Source organism: Trachurus trachurus, assembly GCF_905171665.1.
Source record: "Trachurus trachurus genome assembly, chromosome: 8".
Lineage (NCBI taxonomy): Eukaryota > Metazoa > Chordata > Actinopteri > Carangiformes > Carangidae > Trachurus > Trachurus trachurus.
Window position 1 is genome coordinate 15953149 of NC_139905.1, and position 24649 is coordinate 15977797.

Below are 24649 nucleotides of genomic sequence, written 5' to 3' on the forward strand. Positions count from 1 at the left end.
CCTTAACCAGGCTATTCTCAGTCGTTCATCGTTATTTAAATTTTGCCTCCAGCTCTCTGCTGGTCCAAGACCTCTCATCAACAGAAAGCACACATTAAATGGCCTTATACTGCCAGGAATTGAATGAACTACCATGAATCATTAAGTGGTTATTGTCATAGCGATCACATTAATATGTAGCTGAAAGCAAAGGTTGTTAGTGCTGCCAGTATGGCTCTAGATCCTTAGCTTTGCTCTGCTATAAACAGAACAGTAAAGGTAGTGACAGCCTGATATATGCTCATGAATGTTCATGTAGATGCTTGAAGGCAGTTTTGCACAAATGCACAAACAGATACACACAAATACACAGCTGTGTTGGTGATTATAACATAATTATACCTGCACTTATATCTTGGCACCACTCTGTTTTTTTGCCCCGTACTTCCCATCCCATGATCTCTCCCCGTTGACTGATGGCTTCAGAGAGAAGGCAAGTTAATGACAAACATGCCCCCTCACCCACACTCCCCAACTGTCAATGTAATCCTTCCTCTCACAGGCAGCGTTGGACAAAAAAAAAGGTGACAATTCAGACTGGTTTATTTTGGATATTCATTTAATGACAATATCACTTTTTCTGCTTGTACAAATAAGTTCACAAAATTAAAAAAAAAACAAATAATGACAACAAGGAGCTTCCCAAAATAAACAGGGAAAAATTAACAATCACATTGAAAATACTTTTGGTTATCTTCAATGTATACTAATTTACAAACAAAATATTCCAGTTGCATTGCTTGATTGTGTTTGCGTGGGTTCTTAAGGCATCTCGTTAGCATAGACCTGTTCATTGTGGGAATTGTGTAGGTAACTTTACAGATATTAACAAATGTGTCTTTGGTGTGTTTGTCCATAGGTTGTTTGGGCTTTGTTGTACTCTGAGGCATGCAGGCACATACAGCGGGGTGACAGATAGTAACTTGATGTCTGCAGGTCGCTACACAAGCTAGAACATGTACTTGCATTATCACAGAGATTGATGGATCTACACACACACAAACATACACACACGCACACACACACACACGCACACATACAAAAGGTTACTTTGAGTATTCACAGATTTGAATCATGGCACTATGCCTGCATAATAACCTTCCAGTGAATCTTCCACTTTACAAGTCACATTGTCCTTTACACAACAATACATTGTGTGTCTGGCCTGTGTGTAGCCTGGTAAGGTGCAAGTGAGCAAAAGTGGGACCCTTCTTGCCAAGGAAAAGTTGAGCACAGCAATATGCCGAGAAGGTTATTTTTACTCAAGAGAAACACAATACACAACTACTATTTGTTTTGCTTGTTGTAGGCCAGGCCAAGTAGTACAGTATGCTGTTCATGAATTGTGGTTGAGGTTCCCTTGCAGAGAATATACTGTAAAGAATAAATAAAGTATGTTAAGTTCTCGTTTGCTGTGGTGTAGTCACATGAGTGTTTACTGTAACTGAGGCAAGGTCTAAACTAGATGAAACCCACCACTGAAACAAAAGGAGTTCAGTAAACTGCTTCTCCCCATACCTTTTGTAATCCTTCTTACCTTCTCCCTTTGTGATGGTAAAGCAGGCTGAGGGTTTCAGAATGGAGAAGGGGGATTTAGTCTTGAGTCTGTCCAGACTAACATCTACTTAGACTGTCTGACATTCTGGGGGTAAAGCCCTTTGATTGACTTTGCTGGTACCAAACGAGTTTTAATCTTCAAAGATTTTAATCTGCTGTTTTGTCTGTTAGTCACAAGAAGTGGGGGTGGAGGGTTTTGAGGCCTGTTAACAGTCACAATGTTGCACAATAAAATATCATAAAGACACAGGTATAAAAAAGAACATACGTACAAAACAAAACAAGCATCACAAGATTTTAAGAGCCAAATAAAGCAACGCAAGCATCAGCTATTTTCTTTGCATGACTTCATTTGGTATCTGAAAGGTCATTCATTCTCTTTGGGGTAGTACTGAAGAGTTACAATATGTGTAACCGGGCTGTTGTAACAGGGAGGCAGCACAACCCCATTTCAGTGCACACCCCTTTATGAAACAAACAAGGGCATGGGGTCACTATGTCCCTTAACCCAAGGTTTCAGCCAATGACAACACATCATCAGTCCCAGCATCATGGTTTAGCCTAGAGCTTACCAGTCCAGCGTTGTGAGTGAAGACTTGAAGCAGGAGCATTTACGTGGAGTAGAGGCACTGCCTTCTGATGTCCAAACAAATGTTTTTCAACATGTTTAATGTCTACTTAGACAAGAGACTGAGTTAAATATAGTATGTTCCTTTGCTGGTTGGCCTGCTGATACTGTGTCCTCCACTTTCACAACAGCAGTTGCTGCTCTATGTGTTTCACCAATGAGGAAAACAGAGCGGAAGGCTGAAAATCCTCCTTGAGGGCAGAGTAGTCAAAGTCACATGTCAAAAGTAGGAAGGCTTGTGTGAAGACATATTGTTATTTGATGTGCAGTGATCCTGTAGTAGCAGCACCTCGTACTCCAGGTTGCCATTTTGAACCGCAGGCTCAGGGATCATAATTTGGGGCTGTTTTTGAGGCAAGGCCCCATTGTCCAAGCCAGCCTTAACTCCATCCAACTCTAGCTGGGAGGGCTCACAGTCTAAGTCCAAGTGGCCCTTGGCCCTCTTCCTGCGAAGAAAGCATACCACTCCCACTATGATTGCTATCAGTACCAGCACTAGCAATATGGCAACTGCAGGTGCCAGCATAGTGGTAAGCCTTGGGTCAGTAACCCGTGCGTCAGGGCCACTGATGCTCTCAGGAGCTGTGTTTGCTTCAGTGCAGACACTGTCCATGCCACTAGGGGCACCTAGTGGACTGGCACACACAGTATAAGTGGAGTTGGGCTTCAGACCCCTGAGTCTATACTCTGGGAACGTTGCAGGCAGGCTCAGTTGAATTGGCCTGCGGTCTGGCCCGGAGAGATTGCGGTATGTTAGGCGTATTCCACGGATATAAGGCCGCATTTCAATGTAGCGGTGAAGGTCCAGCAAGATTGAGGTTGCCGTTACTTCATGTGAGCTAATGTCAGTTACATCTGCAATCACAGTTGCCATGGGGATTGCAGCTTCAGGTGGTGATGGTGGGTGACGGTTTTGGATTTCACAATACATGCCGGAGGTGCCATGTGGACAGGTACACTCTACCTGACCACGCTGATCCAAACGACAAGTACCTCCATTTAGACAGGTGTTCGAGGGACAGAAATGCTTGTCCTGCCCTTGGTCCATGCTGCTGCTGCTGGGCGATGCAGGGACAGGGGGCAGGGGAGAGTCACTATCTTTGTCTGTGGGGTCATCACTCGCCCTGGGTACTGGAATAGCTACAGTAGTACTTGGTAAGGTAGTAACAGGAACTGCTAGAGTAGTAGTAGTTTTGACTGTACTTGTGGTGACTGTTGTTGTGGTAGGACAGCCAAAATCCCTATGATCCAGTCTTTCCAATACCTTCCCAGCATTAACCGGTGGGAAATGGCAGCGGGTCTCCTCTGTTCTCTCTAGGATTATGCTCTGGGCTCTCAGCCATCTTGGGAACCATGCTAAGGTGCAGAGGCAGTTGAAGGGATTCTCTGCGACTGTGAGCTTTCTGAGATGGGGGAAGAGCTGGGAGAACTCTTCAGGGAGGCCCTGCAGACTAAGACTGCTAATGTCCAACTCTAGCAGCTCCCCAAGGTTCTGAAGGTCCTGAACTTTAAGGGGACCCATCGGGTTCCCAGCCAGGCTGAGATGAATCAAACCCTTTGTCTCTTTTAGCACTGCAGGGAAGGATTCAAGTTGGTTTCCTGAGATGTCCAGTTCGTGTAGATTCTTCAGACTACTTATGAGCTCCTTATTCAGACTGGTGAGTCCCACCCCACCCAGTTTGAGTGACTCTAGGTTTGGGGTCTGGAGGTCAGAAGGACCCAACGTGGGTAAGACATTAAAGCGCAGGTCCAGTAGCAATAGTCGCGGCATTGAGAGAGCAGGCAGTGAAGTCAGCTGGTTTCCCTGTATTTTAAGTTCCAGGAGGTGCTCCAAGCCATTAAAGGCTGCAGGGTGGATGGTCTTGATAAGATTACTATACAAATAAAGGCGCTCAAGCAGTTCCATACCCTGGAAACAGTCCTCTGAAATGTGGGTGATCTGGTTGGATGACAAATCCAGGTTTTTCAAAGAGGTCAAAGGTTCAAACACCCTATCAGGAAGTTCAGTCAATTTGTTTTGACTGAGGTCCAACATTTCCAGGTTCTTCAAACCATCAAAATCCTCAGCTGTCAATCCTTCAATGCCATTAGCAAAGAGGTACAGACTCTTTGTGTGTGGGGGCACTCCCTTGGGAAAGGTGGAGGAACGTCTCATGAAACATAAGATGGATTCTGGTGTGGAACAGGTGCAATCCTTTGGGCAGGCGCTGGACAAGATGCCATCAGGGAGAATGAGGAGGAGTAGGAAGGGCATCAGTGGAGTGAGAAAGACCTTCATGGCGTAGATTCTTTCTCTCCCCATGCTCAGCCTAAAACAAAAGAACATATAAAATGTCAGTAACGTGTACCAGAAATATATAGTAAATACAGTAGATTATAATCAGAATACTACAGTACAGTAGTGCACATCATATCACTTGCTTCTGTCACTTTCGAGGGCTATTTTTGTGACTGGGAGCATTCAGTTGTTGCACCAAGAAATGTGTGACAGATGTCATACAATGAATGAATACAATGAATTTCTTTACAAAGCATATTTTGTTTAAAGACTCATTTCCAAACCAGCCTTGATCAGCTATTGTGTGGTTCTCTAATGTGTGGTTCTTTTAATGTGTTTAATGGAGAGAGATTACTATCAAAGGTTTAAGTATGCAGAGCCAGTGATCAAAGGCAGTCTTTTGTCACAAGGTCTGTCAGACAATAGGGCTGTAGTCATGACCTAAGGCTTCAGAGGGAAAATTGGCATAGTGGCGTTCTGCCACACTTTTCTGGATAAAGGAGAGAGTGCCACATTCTCCCTGCTATGATCTGTGTAATAGATAGTACTGTGGGATGCCAAAAACCGTTGGCATCAATGATCCTAAAGATGGCGAGGAGCCACACATTGTATGTACATATGTATGTATATACATACACATATGTATATATAAATTGTTGTTTGTAAACAAAAGGTTTTGCGTTTGAATGTGAGCCGCCCACCCACTGCTGTTTTCTGTTCTGCACACGCTCTGTGGTTGTAGTGAGGTCACAGTTAACTGTTCTCCCTATGTTTATGACAGGCTCCACAGCCTATGAAACACACAGACACACAGCAGCAATGAACAAATTCACCATGGTTTGTTTCTGGGGCAATGTGTCAAACTGAAAAACACAGAGGGACGGTATGTTTCTCCGTCTCTCAAGGAGCTACCGAAACCGTAAAAAAGCTTTGCTCACACACCTTCTAAATTTCGCCATAAACACTGCCCTGGTCCCTCCAGTTTCATAGAAGCATACTGTGTCTTGTACATCTGCATCTGTGGATGTGGTGGTATCTAAACTTGGAGAGGAGCTTCACTGATCATGGCACAATATAAACAACACACCTTGTATGTCGTCATAATGCAGACTTGCCATGGGTGAAGAGAGTAGATTATCAATAAGGTATTTTACCATGTTAAGCCCGTTTCACTGGAGCCCAAGCCTTACAAAACAAACATGTTGGTAGAGCGTCAACATACAGTAGTGCTTGAAAGGGCAAGAGGGAAGGGATTATTGAAAGAGGAGGGAGAGAGGAATGAGGGAGATAAAGAAGAAACTAGTAGCGGACAACAACCTGTGTGGCAGTTTATCTTATTCTGCTATCGAGTGAGACGGCCTTGGGGGGAAGAGACAACATCTCTATCTGTTGGCCCTTTCTCTTCTTTAGACAGCCTTGATCTCTGCTTTTACTCTTTGTCTTTAATCCTTAACCAGAGGTCCCTTGGTCCCTTGCTCAAATTCCCACCTGATGTCCTGGAATTAGGCTACTTTTGTTAATTTAATGATTTAAGATAATTGCTCAGTGACTAGTAAATAACTTCAAACCTTGCTTTGTGAACACCCACAGCCATGGCATGTTGGTCAACTTATACGCTTGATGATCTTGTTTTAGGGCCTTAAATGGTGCAGTTGTTGATGTCTGCACTGCACAAATACCTGAATGAGAGGCCAAGTATGTGTGACTTACAGTTTTACACAGATGCAGCACACACACTGAGAACATTCTGTTCTCACATTGCTCGCTAAGGGGTTGTGGCCCCATAAATGTCAGAGAAATTGCTTTGGACATTTTATTTCCATCATTTCCTTTTCTATCTCAGAACTGTGTTCTTTTCCTCTGAGGTTACAGTGTTAATTCTCTTGTGAACTATGTACAATGTGATCCATAGACTTCAAGCAGAAAGTAGAAGTTCCACAGTTGCTCTCTCAGGATTGCCTCTTATTGATACCACAAATCGATGTTTGATTAACCCTCTTCCAAAAAAGGTCATAGCCTGTTTGCTAACTAAAAGAAAAAGGACACATCACTGCCTTGAAGCGGAGATCAAGGTGGTGGTGGTCAGGGGTGGGGGTCAGAGAGGCGGAGGCAGTGCCAGTATCATCTCATCACGCCACAGCAATGGCATTTATTTTCCTTTTCTCTTTCAGCATTACTTGACTTTCTGCTCCTCCTTGAAATTGCAACCTCTTTGGAAAGATTCCTTTAACTTTAGTTTTTTTCATCCCAGTGCCAGCACGTTACTCTCATTATTCAGATAACGGTATTTCACACAGGGCAGAAATGTTATTCTGTGAAGCCAGGTGCCAACGAAAATGACCCTGCTCAAACCTCAAGACATGACTGAACAAGGCAGCTCACTGGTTTTCAGAGTCAGCACCTACTAACAACACATACTGTAAGAGCTAGCTAAACGTTTGGAGCAGTGCAGAAAGGTTAAACGTGGTACATGAAAGTAATAATTAACATCTGATAACATGTTGTTCGTTACAGCTAAATGGATGACAAAAGGTAAAAGGTTGAAGTTATCCCCTAACTTACACACATTGCCTGGTGGAATTCACTCTAACAGGTGAGTAATTGTGTGTAAAGAGCTGTAAAGGGTTTTTGGTCCATGCCTCAATGACTGAGGAGAAGTCTAAAGAACGAGCATTTTTGATTTTTCTCCTGTTGGAAGTTAAAAATGTAACTGTAGTAGTTACAAAACTCTTTTGAAATTGCTACATAGGAAATTGTAGGTTTAATTATAGGGTTCAGAAATGATGAAGGTGCAGATAGCGCGGGGAGAACAGAAAGTGTGGCTGCCAAAGCTGCATAGATGGACAGAGAATGAGGGAAAACAAAAAAGACCTGGAAAGATAAACAGGAGATGAAAGGGATGAGGGGGGAATCAAACAACTGCTCCAATGTATGCAGATGGTGTCAGGTTTTCATATTATGACTGTGTGTGGGGAGCTGTATTTCCATTTCAGTGCAGGATACAGCGTTTGTGTAAAAGAGAGAGAGTACATACATTCTTGGTGTGTTTTTCTGACAAAAGTATTGCATGTATCTGAAGTCCAAAAAAAATTCAATCACATTCCTTCTGGAGATAGAGTAACTTTAATTTGGTGCATTGTACCGGAGCCAGAGATGGGTATTTGAAGAGTCCAGTCCAGTGCCAGAATATATAACAACATCAAGGCAGCCATGAGAGGAGAGTGAGCTATGCAGATAAAACTGAGAATATTGTTCTTAGAAACTGAACGTAGTGGTTCTACCGTAGCTCCCCGGGGCAGAATGTTTATTTGAGGGTGTCTCATTCCGAACTGGGGCAGGCGCATCTGATAGTGGTGGAGAAACTGTGGATGGGGGGGGGGGGGGGGGGGGGGGGGGGGGGGGGGTGGCGAGGGGGTTCAGTCAGTGAACGCTGCCAGATCATAGATAAACCGTAGCTTGATAGGTCAGATTCTCCTGTTTTCTTTCTTTTTGGATGTGAGTGACTTGTGCAGGTCTTATCAGTGCGTAAGATAAGGTGCAACCGTGGCGTCACCGCAGCACTGATCCACAGTGCGCTGTGGTGCTGAGTGAGTTCTGACTGTGTGGCTTTAACTCAAGTGTTTTGAAGTGAGTGGAGGTGGGCGGCCTGCAGAGCGAGAGAGAGATAGTAGAAAGACAGGCTTGTCATCCTGTGCTAGGAGGAATTACCCCTTCCCCTCCTGCCTTCCTCCTCCTTTCTTGAGTTGTAATTTCCTTTTCTCTCCCCTGTGCGCTTGTTGAGACATTCCTGAGACAGGCAGCAGCTGAGTTGTAACAAAGTGTGCTTGTCCGTCTCACTGGCTTGGCATTTAGAGAGATTAACAGGAAATTTTTCAAGGTTAACAAACAGACGATTGATTGGATGTATGATGGTACACTACAGCATATGAATGCTAGTAAAAACATCTCTGCGATCAGACCCGTTATATAACTATTGTTCCTTCATCTGTTTTCTTTATGCTCGAGTCTAGGTTTGTGGGTTGCATTAGAATAAAACGTGTTGACTGATGAATATGTGGAGTCACTGCCAGAAACAGTAAGGAAGAAAATACAATGAAAAGAGCATGGGAACGTTTTTTTGCGCAACACTGGGGGAAATAACACGGTCGGCCCCTTGAAAAGAAAAATTAAAGAAGCAATAAGCTGAGGCAAAAAGGAAGAAAAGCATTTTCCCCCCTGTCCCACAGCTCACTTCTTATCCCACTTTTTCTTTTCTTTTCAAGATGAGGTGGAAAAGAAAACATGAGCAGGGGAACAGCGGAGACAAAAGCAGGTTTCTGTCAGCGGGGGCACAGGGGTGGAGAGGTGGATAAGGCCGGGGCTTTGGGAGGGTGAAGTGGGCTTCAGCAATTAAATCCCGGCAGGCCGAGCGTCAAGAGCCCTTATCGTCAGAGCTGAAGGCCAACACTGAAGGGCAGTGAAGGGTACAAGAAGGGGGGGGGGGGGAGAAAATTATGGTGTGTATATGTGTGCGGAGGATTCACAGGTCACTGTGCACTTGCATAATTCAGCAGCCCTGACCAGAAACTACAGGGGGGCACCACGCCAAGTCACAGTAAGGGGATAAGGCTGCACACTACAGAATGCATGCTCCCATTAAAGAGGCCCCCTTCTCCTCCGGGACTTTGTCTTCTAAGGGAACAACGCTCGCAGTATGTGCATTAGAGTATGATCTACAGTGTTGTAGGTCTGAACGCTCAGATCACAGGGGTGCACTACTAAAATATACTACTACAGCAGCTTCTGGTGTAGATTTACTGCAGTAGCACAGGGACATGAACTCATATAGGTTGTAAACAACAACTTTGGCACTGAGAGAAATAGTGGTGTTGAAGGCTGATGTGGGCACTCTGACCCCTCCTTTCTCTTAGGTCCCCCCCCCTTTCCCCTCTCTATATTTGCCCAATTCCCATTTGCAACCCTATGAGAAGACAGATTACCCCCCCCCCCCCCCCCAACCCCTTCATACTACTCCCATCCCTTTCCACTGTCAGCACCATCCGTGCCGCAGCTGGACCCTGTTATCAACAATCCGGTGGGGTTATCCGTCAACATGACAAAGGAGTCAAGAGAGAATTGGGGAAGGAGAAACAAGAGTTGTGTAAAATATCTGAGGATGATTAAAAGATTACTCGAGAAGAAAATAGCATGTTTGGTGCAGACGTCAGAAACATGCAGCACAAGAATGTTTGTGAAAATGTCAGCTATGTTAATGCAAGACGGCTGGTACGCATGCAATGCTGTGATGTATTTGTACATGGCATGAGCCAGGGGATACATATGAGAACAACAGATTATTGTTGACAGGAGGTTTTCTTTTCACCGGCTCTTGTTTTCTGATTTAGAATTCAAAACATTAAATGCAATATTTCTTTACACATAAACGAAGGCTGATTACTGCTGAGGTAAACAACAAGTAAAGTATAATGTGTGGTAAGCCAAACAGCAGATTAGGTATCGGCTGCATAAAATATGCGTAAAACCAGAACCAGAGACGGACTATCAAAACAGAGATACTATATTCCAAAATATGCTCGACTAACACTGCGCTTACATCAAGGCCAATCAAGCAGCCAGAATACAAACACACTGAGGGAGAGGAGGACATGTGGAATGAAAGAGGGATGATGGTTTTACTGTGTCTGTCACTGGCAATACTCGTCCCGAAGCCGCAGTATCGTTGCTATGCTTTGTAGTGTTATGATGAAGGATTAGGGGGTCGTAGTAGTTTTACAAAGTGCAGCACAAACAAAGCTTTTTGACTGATTTCGGCGTGACCACAAGAATAGACCCGTAATAGCCACATCCATCGCACATCAGCTCTGCCGCTGCTGATTGATGTCAAAGGGCTGTTGTTGTTGTTTTACCACCATTTAACCAACAGACAGGTGCCTCTTCATTATAGACCTCATTACTGATGTATAAATGAGATTCAAAGCCGCTCATTAATAGTGTGGTGGCCTCATCCCCAGGCCTCTGTTTTAGGACTATGTGGAGCATCAGTATTAGATACAACAGCTAACTTGAAACAGAACATAGTGTATAGTACAGGGGTAAATAGAGAGTAGTCAATATTTGCTAAGAGTAGGTGTTCGATTTTGTGTTAGTGGTTACATTTTGTGTTTCTGTTTACATTGTCACACCATGCTAAAGAATGTTTGACTGTAACAAATTAACACAGAACAAAAACAAAAAGTTTTTCTACTTAAGCTGGTTAGATAGCATCAGTCTAGAAGACAACAAAGCCAGGGCAGGGAGCAGCTCCTTGAGGTCAGAGGTCAGGCTCGGATTAGTGTTTCCACCTCTGCTCGGTATACTGTGTCGTCTGTTGTAACTGTGGCACAGACATCACAGATAACAGGTCCTGTTCGACACGCGGGCACACGCCCAGATCCAGTTTCACAAACATACACCTGAAGCTCGCCAGTCCCTCGTCTCCACAAACAGGTGCTTCTCTCCGCTCCTCCGGGGTGGGACAACGCGAAACCCAAAACCTCTGGAGTGTGTCTGAGCAAAATGATGTGACATGCGCCAAAAGCTCCAGCTTCAGCCGGCTGCACAGTCCTGCCTCGGCGAGAGGAGAACAGAAGCATTCAGAGGTGGGTGGGTGGGTGGCCGGGCAGCCAAACTAGAAGAGAACTGGATCCGGGCAGCAGCAGCGTGTCTGCAGTCTAGCTCTGCCTCCTCTGAGCTTTAAAGCCCAGAGGTCAGGCACTATGAGTTCCAAAAGGAAATGTGGATCATTTCCTTTTGTTTTATTGCTGAAGGATATGACGGATGGTGCAGTAGATGTTAGACTTGATTTTGTTTTTATTAAGGAACTTATAAATGGAGACACAGGATGCTCTGGCTGAGGTGGACACTCTCTTCTTGTTCTCTTTCCCTCAGCCCGCTGACAGTGTCCTCTTGTTCTGCCCCTGAGAGATGATGTCTCAACACAGACACACGTCTTTCACCAGTGCACCCTGCCCTGTGACCTCTTGGGACTGACAGTCACTGGGGTCACAGTCACATTTCTTTTTTATAAGACTCTCATATTACAGAGACACAAAGGATCTCAGTGCACGACTCACAACATGAGGTTGCTTCAATCTTATAGGCCATGCGCAGAGATCGGTCCCGTGTCCCGGCAGCTTCTCTCGTCAGTGACCTTAACAAGATGAAGCCCTCCGCTCTCTGCCACTTTGACCTGGCTGGAATCATTCACAGCCAAGTGGCATAAAACTACAAACAATACCTCTCGGCCTTGCGTACCTTCTCTATCTCTTTCTCTCTGTTAATCTCAACATGGCATGAGACAACACACGCCGCTGCAAAAAAAGTCACAGTCCGATGAGTCCAAAAGCATCACATCACCAGGAAAACGGCAAACCTGACATCCTTGTGTGTGTCACAAAACTGGACTCTCGCCAGGCCGTGGCTTGTGCCTTCTTTTCTTGTACGTTGGACTGTCTGTCCACACACCTCAAAAGTTTTATTGTGCTGTTTGGCTCACTGACCCTGGAAAGCAGTGGTGTCCAGAGCTTAGTGCAAAAGGATCACACACGAGGCAACAACAACAGTGGTGTGCCGCATTGGCTCACCTGGGAGAGCGTGTACCACATAGGTTTCGGCCCAAACTGTGATGCTCTCAAGTCAACTATAACTTCAAAACCTTTAACACTTGCGTCACCTTGGCCTCGAGCGCGGACAGGACACTGTTTGTGCTGTGTGTGTGTGTGTGTGTGTGTGTGTGTGCTTGTGGTTTGAAGTGGCTGGATAGACCAGTTTTATCCCTCAGCTATGTGCACACTCTGACACTCTCTGTCATTTGTTCCAGCTCCAACATGACTGCAATGCTAGTCTGTCATCTGGCCACCATGATCTTTATCTACTTGATATAAAATCCAAAAATGTTATTTAACCCCTTCATAGAAACCATCTTTTTATCATCGGGGTTGTCAAGAGAGACGGTATGTGATGAAAAGCATTTTACCGCCGCTCTTCTTAATCATCTTCTTCTTTGTATTAAAAGATTGTTGGATGGACTGTTCTGTGGAAAGCTGGCTGTTGGCGCCATTTTTACCTTTGTCTTTTCTTGCAACTGCGGAGTTTAAGAGTTCACCGCAGAGTTCAGCTGGATCAGAGTGTGTCTATGAGTCAGGCAGGCAAGCATGCATGCTGACTGACTGGAAGACTGATCGCACATTATCCCTCTGCCTGTCTGCTCATTTGTCTGTGTGTCTGGATAACCTTTTCTACTTATTCTTTGAACATGTCATAGGTACTCATTCGAGTATCTCCCCCGTCATCCACAGACCGCATCGACCACATTTCCCTTAAAGCGCTTATGTTAAACATTGACGCAAACACACTGTACGGCAGCACGCAACACATGACAGGTGACACTCTTGCTGTTGACTCATCACACAAATATTTGCGTGTAATTCTCCCCTCTTCGGCTCGTCATGTCTAGCGCCTTCTTCGTCCCTCACTCTTCTGCTCACCTCTTCAGCTCTCCTCAGGTTTGTTCATGTAGCTGCTGAGAGTATGACTGGAATCTGAAGAACACGCGAGTCCTGCGTCTGCCACAACAGCCCCGCGGGGTTTTTGTGGCAGCAACATAGCTGTCAAAGTGTTCATCATCAGGCTCATGATACCTCCAGCCTGAAGTAATGGGCCAGTAAACAGAAACCTGAGCCAGCTCTAGTGCTGACAGGTAAACAACTTGTTTGCCTTCTTAAATTTGCAGCTCAGCATTTAGAAACATTGAATGTAACGGACACCTCATTAGCACGGGGCGGACTACGTGCAAATATTTGAAGGTAAAGACACATCTGTGGTTACACTTTGGAGTTGGCCTGACGCCCTCGATGCCCTTAGTTCTGTAAAGGGAGCTTGCTGTTTCCATTAGCGCCTCTATGGCAGTTAAAAGTGTGAGATGTCGGTGATGATTTGTACGTCAGGGAGGAACGAGTGATTTACTGATAAAGGTGATAAAGGCCAAATGAGAGATTTATTGGTTTGATCCATTTCGTCATCCTTTAAAATTAAATAATGTTCATGTACGGCAAACAACCTGTCTCGTTACAGTCAACGCTGCAGCCTTCATTTAAAGCAACGTATCGTGCAGTGATACCTGTTTTTCAGGCCCCCTCCTCCCGCCCCCCCCTCTTTTTTTTTTAGAGTTACCGTTTGTGATTTTTCAAGTCATTCTACCCCGCAGGCGTTTCCCTTTGACAAAAAGAAAAACACCTCTGACATGTGCCACACACTCACAAGATAAATGTGAACTGGAGATCACTAGTGCAGATTAGGATGTCACAAAGGAATTTATTGTGAAACTGCAGCCTGTGTTGGTTCGGTGCCAACAACACTGAGGAGGCTTGCTGGCAAACCAGCAGGCAGGAGGCACAGCTCTCCCGCCTCTGACACTGACATGCCTCTCCTCCGTGGCCTCGGGTGCCCTATGATTACCTCCTATACACTTAGACTGTTGCCATGTTTATGACAGTATTAGTGTAGGATTATTTTCATAGGTATTCAAAGTTCCTTTTTCAACACGCACCTCATTTGTTATGTCATCCGTTATCATTCTAAAGTGTACAAATAGGAAATGCTTGCAGCAATGTGCTGTTTGGTATCATGACTTCTAAATCATGAGTTTATCTAAATCTGACATAAAATGACCCCAGATGAGGTCACCCAGACAGTTCTCAAGATAAATGACACAATCCCGTGAGGCAACATCATTCTCGAGCTTTGCTTTAGTTAGTGTGTTGACCTGCATTTCTCCACTCGTGCCAACCCCCGAATGAACAGCTGTAAGGGCATCAGTCAGCAACAGTCTATTAAGACATCAACATTGATCCTCTGTCCTACAATTTACCTGCAGCAGGTGTGCACCACCTGTAGATTCCTCATATGCAGCACAAACAAGGCAGGAGTGACCGAAGGAGGAGGAATAAACAACTTTTTGTCCTCCAAGCTGTCAGCACATGTAACAGACACTTTCTATCTACCAAATGTCAAAGTCTACAAATTATATGATTAACCTTCTGCTTATGATGTAGGTCAGGCTCATACAGTCCCACAGAGGAATACACTATATAACCTCAAACTTCAGTCCAGATCACACAAGGCCATTACAAGTTGTCTACACTTTACACTTTTTTGATTTTACTGCTGCACTGTATATCTATCTATTTCCACATGTGAAAATGTAGCAGGAGCCACGTAGCTAGAACAAAGACAGTTTGGATAAATATTTGTCGCATGTAACTTAAGTTTAATTATGGAAATGAATGGAAACCATCGGATGCTTGGGGGTGTTAAAAGGATTACAATTTCTAAAAACTCAGCAGCATGAATTGCAAATTAAATTTGATTTCTAAGTTACTAAATTGAATAAATATGCAAAAGCACTAGAATAAAAGACACCTGCTCACACATTCACCAACTTGAAGAGAAAGAGAGCCTGTTGATGTGTTTTTGAGATGTGTGTCTTCAGTTCTCGAGATGTCTCTGTGTGTGTGCCCTGTTAGTCACGCTGTCATGTACAGAGAGGCTGAGACAACCTGACAGACTGGTGCAAAGAGGGAAGAGGGGAGGGGGGCATCAATGATGCTTTGTTATTGTAGAAGTGAATAGTAATTTATCTAAACAAAGAGCAGTTTGTTTGCTCTCAGAGTATCAGTTCATAGGCTACCTGTCATTAAGTGAGTATCCTGAGCCGACCTGTCACACAACATCTGTCTGTGTATGGTAGTGTCGGAGCATACCTATGTCATTGTTTGCTCTTCTATGTTTGTTTTAAGGTAGAAATATTAAGATTATTAACTGACAATTAAACACATTTGCCACAAGGTGTTGGGCCTGTTCGAGGTTAAACACATGCACACTACGGGGAAATGCAGACAATTGCATTCAGAGCCTAATCACATGTTAACAACCAGGTTTTAAAGCATACATGAGCGTGAGGTAAGGATGTGTGTGTAGCACTTCGGATCAAGGCAGGTAAAACACACACTCAGAGTGTCAGAGTGTGCTATAATTCAAGTTGGTGAGCGTAAGCTTTGATGTTAAAACCTGAGGATCAAGGCAGGAACAGAGCCTGTGTGTTGATATTGAAGCATTGCCTGCATGGCAAATAATTTACAGCCAGAGAGAACACACACACACACACATACACACCTCTTGCACAAATCCCTTCACCTGAGGAATGTGTGCATGTGTTACGACCAAAACTCGACCCCAGGAGAGGAGCGCTGCACCACCTCCGCTCACTCCTCTCTGTTTTCCCTCAGGACGACTGGGCCGCTCAGAAGATAGAGGAGTTGTAAGGCAATTAGTGAGAGTAGCGGTGTCCGTCGAGAGGCCCAAGGCACTCTTGTCTTGTGTGTGTGTGTGCGCGCGCATGCGTGTTGTGTGTCTTTGCAAGCCCACACAGTCCCTGTCACAGCTCATCGACAACTAGCACAACACAGGAATGAGGTAGGACAGAGGGTGAGGGGTGTGTTACATTGAACAGAGAATCAGAAATGTTCACCACTAACGCAATAACCAGATCTCAACTTATATAGGAGATTCATTCATTTTAGGAATACTATATCTCTTGAAAACTAATACCATAGAAACATTTTTTTCTCCTTACAGCGATTGTAGACTTGGTGGACCATAGACATTTAAGGCCACTGTTTCCTGCTGAGGATATAAATGTATGAAAACTGGCTAGTGGCTACAAATATATAGTTTCACTTTTAAACTTGCAGTAACTTCTTAAAACAGCTGGACACTGTAGATATCAGCAGCCATTAGGTACATAGTGTAATTGTTGTGGACTATTTTCAGCAGCAGATTAATATACAGTACCTTTTGTGCACTGGTGGTGACTGTTTATGGCTCAATGTGGGACTGACTCAAAATAAACCAGTGCCTCTATTCATGCTAATGAAATAGAGTAACCCAGAGCAACAATGTGACTGACTCATGTGTTTCTTTAATAGTCTTTGGACAACAATGGAGCTCTATGCCACAGAGGAAACAGACAATGATGGGATGATTTCATAAAAATATGTTGACAACCAGACTTCAAATGTATGGGGATAAACAATATGAGTAAAATCTTTTGAAATGTATCTGCTGCGCGTTTAAAAAAAGGAAAATCAGTGGAAAATTGATAATAATGACAATGAACCGTAGCCATACTATAAATACATTTACTAAAAAGCCTACATCCTACCCACTTCTGCGACAGCTCCATAACTTCAGCAACCAGACAGGCATGGTTAAGTCCAAACTTCCTCCATTCTCTCTTTCTCTTTTTTTTCCGTTTGTATCCGTACACTGCCTCACTGTATCTATTAAACGCAGTTAGTGTGTGTTAGCGGAGCTGCTCTTGTTCTGCTGCCAATCTTGTTAAGAGGTTCAGAGTTGTGTGAAAGGAGCCCATTGAGGAAGCAGGGTGTTATGGTTAACACAATAAGGACCGCCAACAGCGTGTGGTTTCAGTTTGTGGATGCAAATATTCGAAGGAGAGTATTATTGTGACGCGTGTCCCAAAAAAAAAAAAAAAAGTAATCTCAAAACATCAGACAGTTTTTTTTTCTCAATGAAAACTGAACAGATTTTACTTCAAACTCTACTCACCCAGTAAAGAAGCTTCCTCCACTACTTCAGCTCCACTTTTCTTGCTTTTAGTCCTTCCTCCACCTGGAAATAACACAACAGTTGAACCTGTTAGTGAAACAGTTTTGCAATATTTTTTTGTTGTTGTTTTTTCCACTTATTTGGAATCCAACCCCCTGTCATGCGTTGTTAATGGCCCACATGCAACAGGAAGTTTTTTCCTGTTAATTGGTTGGATTCCAGCTGTGTGAGGGAGCGTGCTGAGCGCTGGTTGGCCGTGTGGTGGAGTGACAGGAAGAATGCAGGCCGGCCACTCTCCACTCTGTCAGCTCCTTGTCCTGTGGTATCAGCCTATCAGCTGTGGCCCAAATGTCTGTGTGTGCAGAGCTTTAACTTAGACATGACGCCACAGCCACACAGCTGCTTTTTTTTTGTTTGTTTGTTTTACCCCTATATGCTGTGTGCTGTGTTCATAGCACGGCTTCTATGTGGTGTGATCGAGACCGAGAGTGGTTTCACCCTCTTAAGCTGGTCACGTATTAGGTGTTGCCTTGAGAGGGCATCTAAGGTCACTATGATACACAATGATGTTTCCTGCAAAGACTAAAAACTGCTTTTTATTATTGATTTCATAATAAAATGAAATAATTCACATGTCAGAACAGGTCTGCAGGTTTTCTCCTATTGATTTCTGTCCTGTTACTCAGTTTGTGTCTTTGTGTGCAAACTGATCTTTGCCCCTTTAAGTTTAAATGATAGAACACACTTTTGTGTTTATAATGATAAGCATCTCATTTTCCTTTACCACTGAATTATTTGTGTGTTTGTGTACTGTATGTGTGTGCATGTGTTCACGTTGTTGTTGCCTTTTATAAATATGTAACTAATTAAACTAGCATGAAATGTTATTTTTGAGCCTGATTATATGATTTGGTTTTGGTAAAAAACCAAAACGCAAAGCAACTGCTTGAGAGATATTTTATTATTGGGAGATGTTAGGCCAAGAGCAGATCCCACATCTCTTACTAATAGCAGACTTTTTTCGGGGTTTCTCATTTAATTGATTTAAGGCATGCTCATAAAAACAGTTTGGGAGATAATTAGCTGAGAGGCAAACTTTTCTTTTTTGCTCTCTCTCTCTCTCATTAGTACAACACAGGCTACTTGTTCATACTGAATGTCCTCTCTCCCTCTGCTCAACACTGTTTTTAAAGCCACATCATATACCTAAGCTCTGAGTCAAACAGTGGAAAACAGAATAAAGACGACTGCCACTGTTTTACCCGAGTGTGTAACACCTGACTCATCACCCTGCAGCACAGGCTCACGTCCACATTGATACTGTAATGCACAACTTTACAACTGACAATAACCAGGGTTTGGTTTGGCTCTGCCGTCCTGCTGTGAGGCCTTTACTGCACTCTGCTACCGTGTGTTTATTTGCGTGTGGGAGTGTCGTGCAGCGCAGTGCAGAGAATTTTGTGCATGTTCTCTACTGCGCCTTCAGTGCTTGTTTGCACATCACTGGCATACCTGCTGTCACCGAAATGCACAGGTAAATGTGAAGATGCATGCTTGCCATGCTTGAGTATATGCAGGGGTGAGTGACAAGCCACTGTGTTCGTGTGTGTGTGTGTGTGTGTGTGTGTGTGTGTGTGTGTGTGTGTGTGTGTGGAGCTGACCCAGCTGCGGTCAGGTTCTAGAGGTCACTGTCTCTCCCTCTCAGACCAGTCCCTTGACTGCATTGTAAATATTTAGCTTTCAAAGTGGAACTCAACACTCAAAATAGACGCAAAACTTCTTTACCACCGAGATTCTTGAATTGCTGCAGCACTTTTCTACAAGACAAAGCTGTTGACAACAATATTCCTGCCTTGGTCTGCCTTGATAGCTCAGGCTGCGTCCTCCACATCTTTCCACGAGACATGCAGTCTTTAATTTGAGCGGACAGAGCTCCGCCAGAACATCTGTAGTATCCTTTAACCTGCCAGTACCTCTTATTTTCCCTCCTTTCATCATTATTGCTTTACATTCATATTTATTCTCTCTTGAAGGAGTTATTTTTGTCTGTCCTTCATTCTCTTTTTTAGAGCATTGATTCTTTTCAGCCTTTCTCTCCACTGTAATTTTCTTTCTTCCCCTGTGTTCATCTGTTAAACATAAATATTGCCTCACCCTTCTCTTCCTCTCGTTCTCCTTCTCTCTCTGTGTCCTCACTCCTTTTTTCTCTCTCCCCATCTGGTGTAACCTCTTCCAAGCTCAGCAGTCTGGAGTTCATGTTAGAGCCACTTTGTAATGTTGGCATCATCTTAAAAACTGCACGTATAAAAGTATTTGTCCTAGATATGGATCCAAACATCAGTCCAAACACTAAACCTTCTGAAGACGGCCGAGATACACTGAAAAAGATTCACGATACGCCTTAGGTTAACATTTCAAGCGACACTCTCTGCTGCTTCTTGTTTTGTTGAAAATGCGCAAGGGGCGCTGAGATTCAGGCCGATGATTCGACTGTACACATGCAGGCATTCGCACGTATACATGCACAGATTTGCTGGGTCAGACTGGCCCTTGTGCTCTGACGGCGTGGACGGCAGCAGATAACAACACTATCTGTGCCCCCCAACCCCACCCCACAGCTGTGACAGAAATAGACATAAAGAAAAAAGGGGACGATAGAACAACAAACGAGAGCCGATGTAACGAGAGAGAGCGGCCCCATGCATGCGTACGTGTCAACTCCCTATGCAGGACGTGCCTGCATCACTTTCTGTGACAAATGAGGTCTGGGACACACATTTACCCAAAGATACACACACAACATTTACTCTGCTGCTGATCATTCAGTCCATATCCTGTAGAACATTAATAGTTAATATTCCTCTCAGACTCAGCTGTTTGTTTGATTTTCATTGGCCATTAATGAAAAGTGGTTAAACATTTGACCTTATTCTCAAAGGGAGATGTGTCTCGCCCACTTCTGGTTTTGGTCAAACAGTATAGGTATGTGTGCATGTGTGTGTGTGTGTGTGTGTGTGTGTGCATGTGCCCTTGCTTTGCTCTTGCCCAGAAAGATCTAGTTCAAGGCTCATTTCCTAATTACAGTGCTGGCCAGAGGTAATTACAACCTTAGATTAAGAGCAGTTTCTCTCTTTTTACGGGCTCACTGAAATGCAGCAATTTGTGGTGGCTTTCTGGGATGAGCATCCTCCCTCTCATCCTCTCTCTCTCTCGTTCTCCATCTGTGTCTCTCGCCCTGCTCCTCTCCCTCGGTACTTCACTGGAGTCAGTTGAGGAATTTGGGGGATTTTTTTTTTTTTTCCGGGGCCTTTTTGCAGATTTTTCCAACCACAGTGAGAAGGTTAAGAAAATATCAGTCCTTGATTTAATATAAAGCTTGTGAGAGTGGTGTTGATTCAAAGGGTCATCTGCTTTAGGAGATCGACAAACTGGTAAAAATCTAAGACCAGTGACTCCGTGTGTGAGTGCGTGTGTGTGTGTGTGTGTGTGTGTGGACGACGGCAGTTATTTGGGGTTTTGCGCTCAGGCTGGGGCTGTCCAAAACCCTCAGATCCCTTCGCATGTGTGTGTATATTTATGCAAGGTTTTGAAGTGGTTCTTCTGAACGCATCATTTGGCTGCATCGGCGAGCTCTTCTTCAATTTAGCTTGGCAGGCGTACGGGCTGGGGTTTGCCTCCGCATACCGCTGGGTCAGCATTGATGTGTGAGGCTGAGGCCTTTGAAGCCGGGGGTTTTATTTAAGACACATCTTATGGAGAGAGTGGCTCCGGCTCTTGGTCGTCCACTAGGGAACGCCCCCTCCCCTCCTGCTGTGCAGCACCTGAGACGAGGGGAGGGGGGCTGAGGCCTTTAATTCTGGCAGAGGAAGGATTTGTGGAGCTTGAATTCTGTCTCTTGCTAATTGTGATGAGATCTCACTCTCACATAGCCTTGAGAAAAACAAATACACACACACGTTCACTCACTTATTTAAACTTTCTGCCCTGTCGACTCCCTCCTCTCTCTGTCTCTCTCTCTCTCTCTCTCTCTCTCATTCTGCCCGCTGTGCAAGTGCCCCACTCTTGTCCCTCGTCTTTTCACTCCACCTCCTCCCCTCCCTTCTCCAGGCCTCCACGCCTCAGCACCTGACTTTTAACCCTCTAATCCCTCTGGTGCTCCTGGTGGGATGCTTCAGGCACTGCCCCTGATTGTTGAAAAAAAAAACAGAGCTCCTCTACTTGCTGCCAGTTTTGGAGAGAGAAGAGCAGCAGCACTTAGGTGTGTAGTGCAGTGTTGTGGTAACAAATACATTTACATTACGCCTCAAACTCCTGCCAAGTATCCAGCAAAACCTTTCAGTCACGTCTAAACACAACAAACGGAGGAGCTACAGACTGTCAGTCATCGTCAGATGGCAGATTTACACACCCGTGCTCTTTTCCTCTCAAGCTCTTTAGCACAGATAATGAAACGCCAGCCATGATTTTGTAAAAAAAGACAACAAACAAAACAATTCAGATAAAAAGTCCAAGCTGACACAATGCTGGTAACCAGATCCTGGATGGGTTGCGTGGTTTTCGACATCACTGTCACAGTGGTGTGGCAGCAGGCCTGCGCTTAATTGTTTAAATTGGGTTTCGTGACAGACAGTTTCTCCGTCTTTCCGTCCACAGGCTGACATTTAAGGGCAAGAGATGTCCCACTGGGGAGGGATAGTGCATCCAGTGCAGACATGCGGCTCACTTAATGCTCCCACTAGCACGCACAACCGCACATTTCATCGTCAAAGTGTTGCCATGTGTTACGAAGCAACTTTGATAAGCTGTGACTTTGATTTTACATCGCTGGTGAAGACACGCAGTGCCTTACCTCATTTTACCCTCCCTTCTCTGCTTCTCTTCTTCTTCCTCACATCTCCTCCGACAGCCTCAGACTCCCTCAGCACTCAGTAAGTGTGTCAGTGTCAACAAGTGACTGTACAAACAACATGTAGAGAGTGAAACACCGCAGCAGCGAGACCTGCAGCTTTTCCGTGCGGCTTCACATACAAAACAACGACACCGGTACAAAACCCTGCATTCTTTACACCGTCAGGCTGTACCCACAACTGCTCCCTTGTCCTCTTAAGTGTTACAATCTGCGCAACATAGTAGCCTGAAAGTTCTCCACATTAGCGAGGGATAATTGGCCTCCTGTGGCAGCTCTGCTGTGTCTGGTAGCCTAATATAAACCAATTACAACCATTATATACTGTCAATGACACGGTAGCTTCTCCTGTAGGATAATGACAGTCTGTGAGGAAACACATGGCGAGGAAACAAGCGGTAGGCCCAGTGCAGGGGTTAATAGCGGGGCTATTGGAGTAGTTTACACTGCCTGTTTTGCCCCCGGGAAAGATTAGGCGATTTTCTGTGCCTGTTTATGGAGCCATGTAAAAGATGCTAATCTGCCCGGAAGCTGGGAGGATTGTGGTCAGAAGACTGCTCTTACGTGGACTAAGCATCTTAGGTGAGGGTGAACATATACATTTTTAACATGGTTACATTTTAATCGGTGAGGTTCAGTCGGATCCTGAGGAGCTGGCAGGGGTCTCTCATTGCATAGAAAATTATCAAATTTGACAGCTGTTTCCTTCAGTGTTGAAACAATAAGATTATCTCTTCAAGGAGTTGTGATATAAACACTTCCAGTAAGGCTCCTTCTTTCAGGAAACTTACTGTAGAGAATCTGAGTTTATATTGGTACAACATGTGCATATTATTTGAAAAGATGAGGCAGCATCATCAGATGCTCTGACTCCTGCTCCTGTAAGTCTTTTTTTACTTTACAGAACAGAGATTGTTTTAAATTTTCTCTTTTTTTGAGATGTCGGTTTATTAGTGGAGCAGGTCACTGGGAGATTTAATCTTTGAGGAATTTGACCTCATCACTCATTGCTCTGCTGCGCACTCACACTGAGCAAAAACCGATGCCTCTCTAATTTTTGTGCGCACCTTTCCCCTCACATCTGAGCCAGTGTTTTGTTCATCCCTCACTGCACTGCACCGCCTTCGGCTAAAAGTCAAATGATTGAGTCGTTTAACTCTAGATCCGGCTTTGGATCTTGCCCACATTTCACTCAAGAGTTTATTTATTATTATAATAATAATAATGATCGAGTCAACTTGTATCAATAGCAGCTGTTGGTGGGCATCTTTAATATTGCAATTACATTTATGACTGATACTTGGCCACTGTGTTACAATGCTACAAGACATCCATCCATCTTATAAAGTTTTGGTTTATTTAGTGGTCTAATGAATTCAAGATTTTTGTGTGTTTGCAGAGATTTTGAAACCACATCACTGATAATCAGACTTGGCACTTGGCACTTGTCTTTGCCCAACTTTGTCCTTATTTCCTCAATGGTCTTCGCTTTCACAGTGAAAGACAGTGATGCACCAAAAGCTGTCTGAAAACTCTAAGATAACAGGAGAGGGATGTGATCGAAGATAAGCTACAGAAGGCCTGATTGTTTAGTGATGTTATTTTGTTATTTTGTCTCTAGATATGAAACGTTGTCAGTCTGATCTTGTTTTGAACATGCATACGCGCCACTGACTCTTGGTCTTTTATCTGACCACTCTTGGTGTCCTCTGCGCTGAAACCAGAGAGTGACCAGTGACCACGCTCCGTGTCCTGTTGAACTCTCTGTTCTAGGGATGATCCCGTGTGCGCGTCCAAAAACAGCCGTCCCTCTGCGGTGAACAGGGCTCGGTGCGGTCTAGACGCTGTACGGCGTCCTGCGGTCCCACACCAGCCCGCCTCATTACCGCCCCGTCGGCTCCTGCTGCTCCGCGCACACGCTCGCGTTTTTTACGCATTTCCCCCAAACACAGAGGAACTCTTGTTTTATTGTCAGCATTTGGGGATGTGGAGGATTAGTGGCCGCACTCGTAGCCAGTAAAAGCTGTGAGCTCCAATAAGCTTCATGTCTAAACTCGTCTTATCATTTCAGGAACACACGATACTTTGCGCAAAAAAAAACACATCTTAACAGCTCTATAAAGTCTGGCTATTTTAAAGCAGAAAACAGCAAAAACACGTCTGTTGGATTATTTTTAGTGTTTTTTTCGGACAAGGAGTTGTCATACAGGATAAACTATTGTGAACAACACCGGTCGTTGTTGGCTTTATTTTAACAGAGATGAACCGGACGAGTCCTTTGGATCTGATACTGACAATAACATATAGGTATTTAATGCATTCAGATATTCTTAAAGCAAATACGCCACCCAACGTTACCCCGTTTACGCGTCTTTATGCACTTTCTGACCCTGTATCAACTGTTAAAGAGACCCAAAAGAAATGAAATGTTTGTCGTTGTTTCACAAGTCAAAGGCAGCTCTTACCCACAACTTGGAAGGTTGTTTGGGAGCGCAGTCACGCTTGTCTCTTTATCCAACCGGAGCACTTCACCGATATAACTCCAGACCTTGTAGTTTTCCCCAATACACGCTTT

The 24649-nt window shown here is 44.3% G+C and overlaps 2 protein-coding genes across 2 annotated transcripts in view; one reads left to right on the plus strand and one right to left on the minus strand.

Annotated features, from left to right (window-relative positions):
* Positions 1-24649, plus strand: part of coro7 (coronin 7) — a 106317-nt gene that overhangs the window by 54408 nt on the left and 27260 nt on the right. The window lies entirely within an intron of this gene.
* On the minus strand, positions 2241-17214 carry vasnb (vasorin b). Its single transcript, XM_083976776.1, has 2 exons — positions 17169-17214; positions 2241-4533 (listed from the first exon to the last, which is right to left on the minus strand). The coding sequence occupies exon 2, from the start codon at positions 4524-4526 to the stop codon at positions 2445-2447; it is 2082 nt and encodes a 693-aa protein (XP_083832902.1). The 5' UTR covers positions 4527-4533; positions 17169-17214; the 3' UTR covers positions 2241-2444.

Bases quoted from the DNA above. Each gene is read 5' to 3' on its own strand.
- vasnb (XM_083976776.1), bottom strand. From the start codon at position 4,526: ATGGGGAGAGAAAGAATCTACGCCATGAAGGTCTTTCTCACTCCACTG.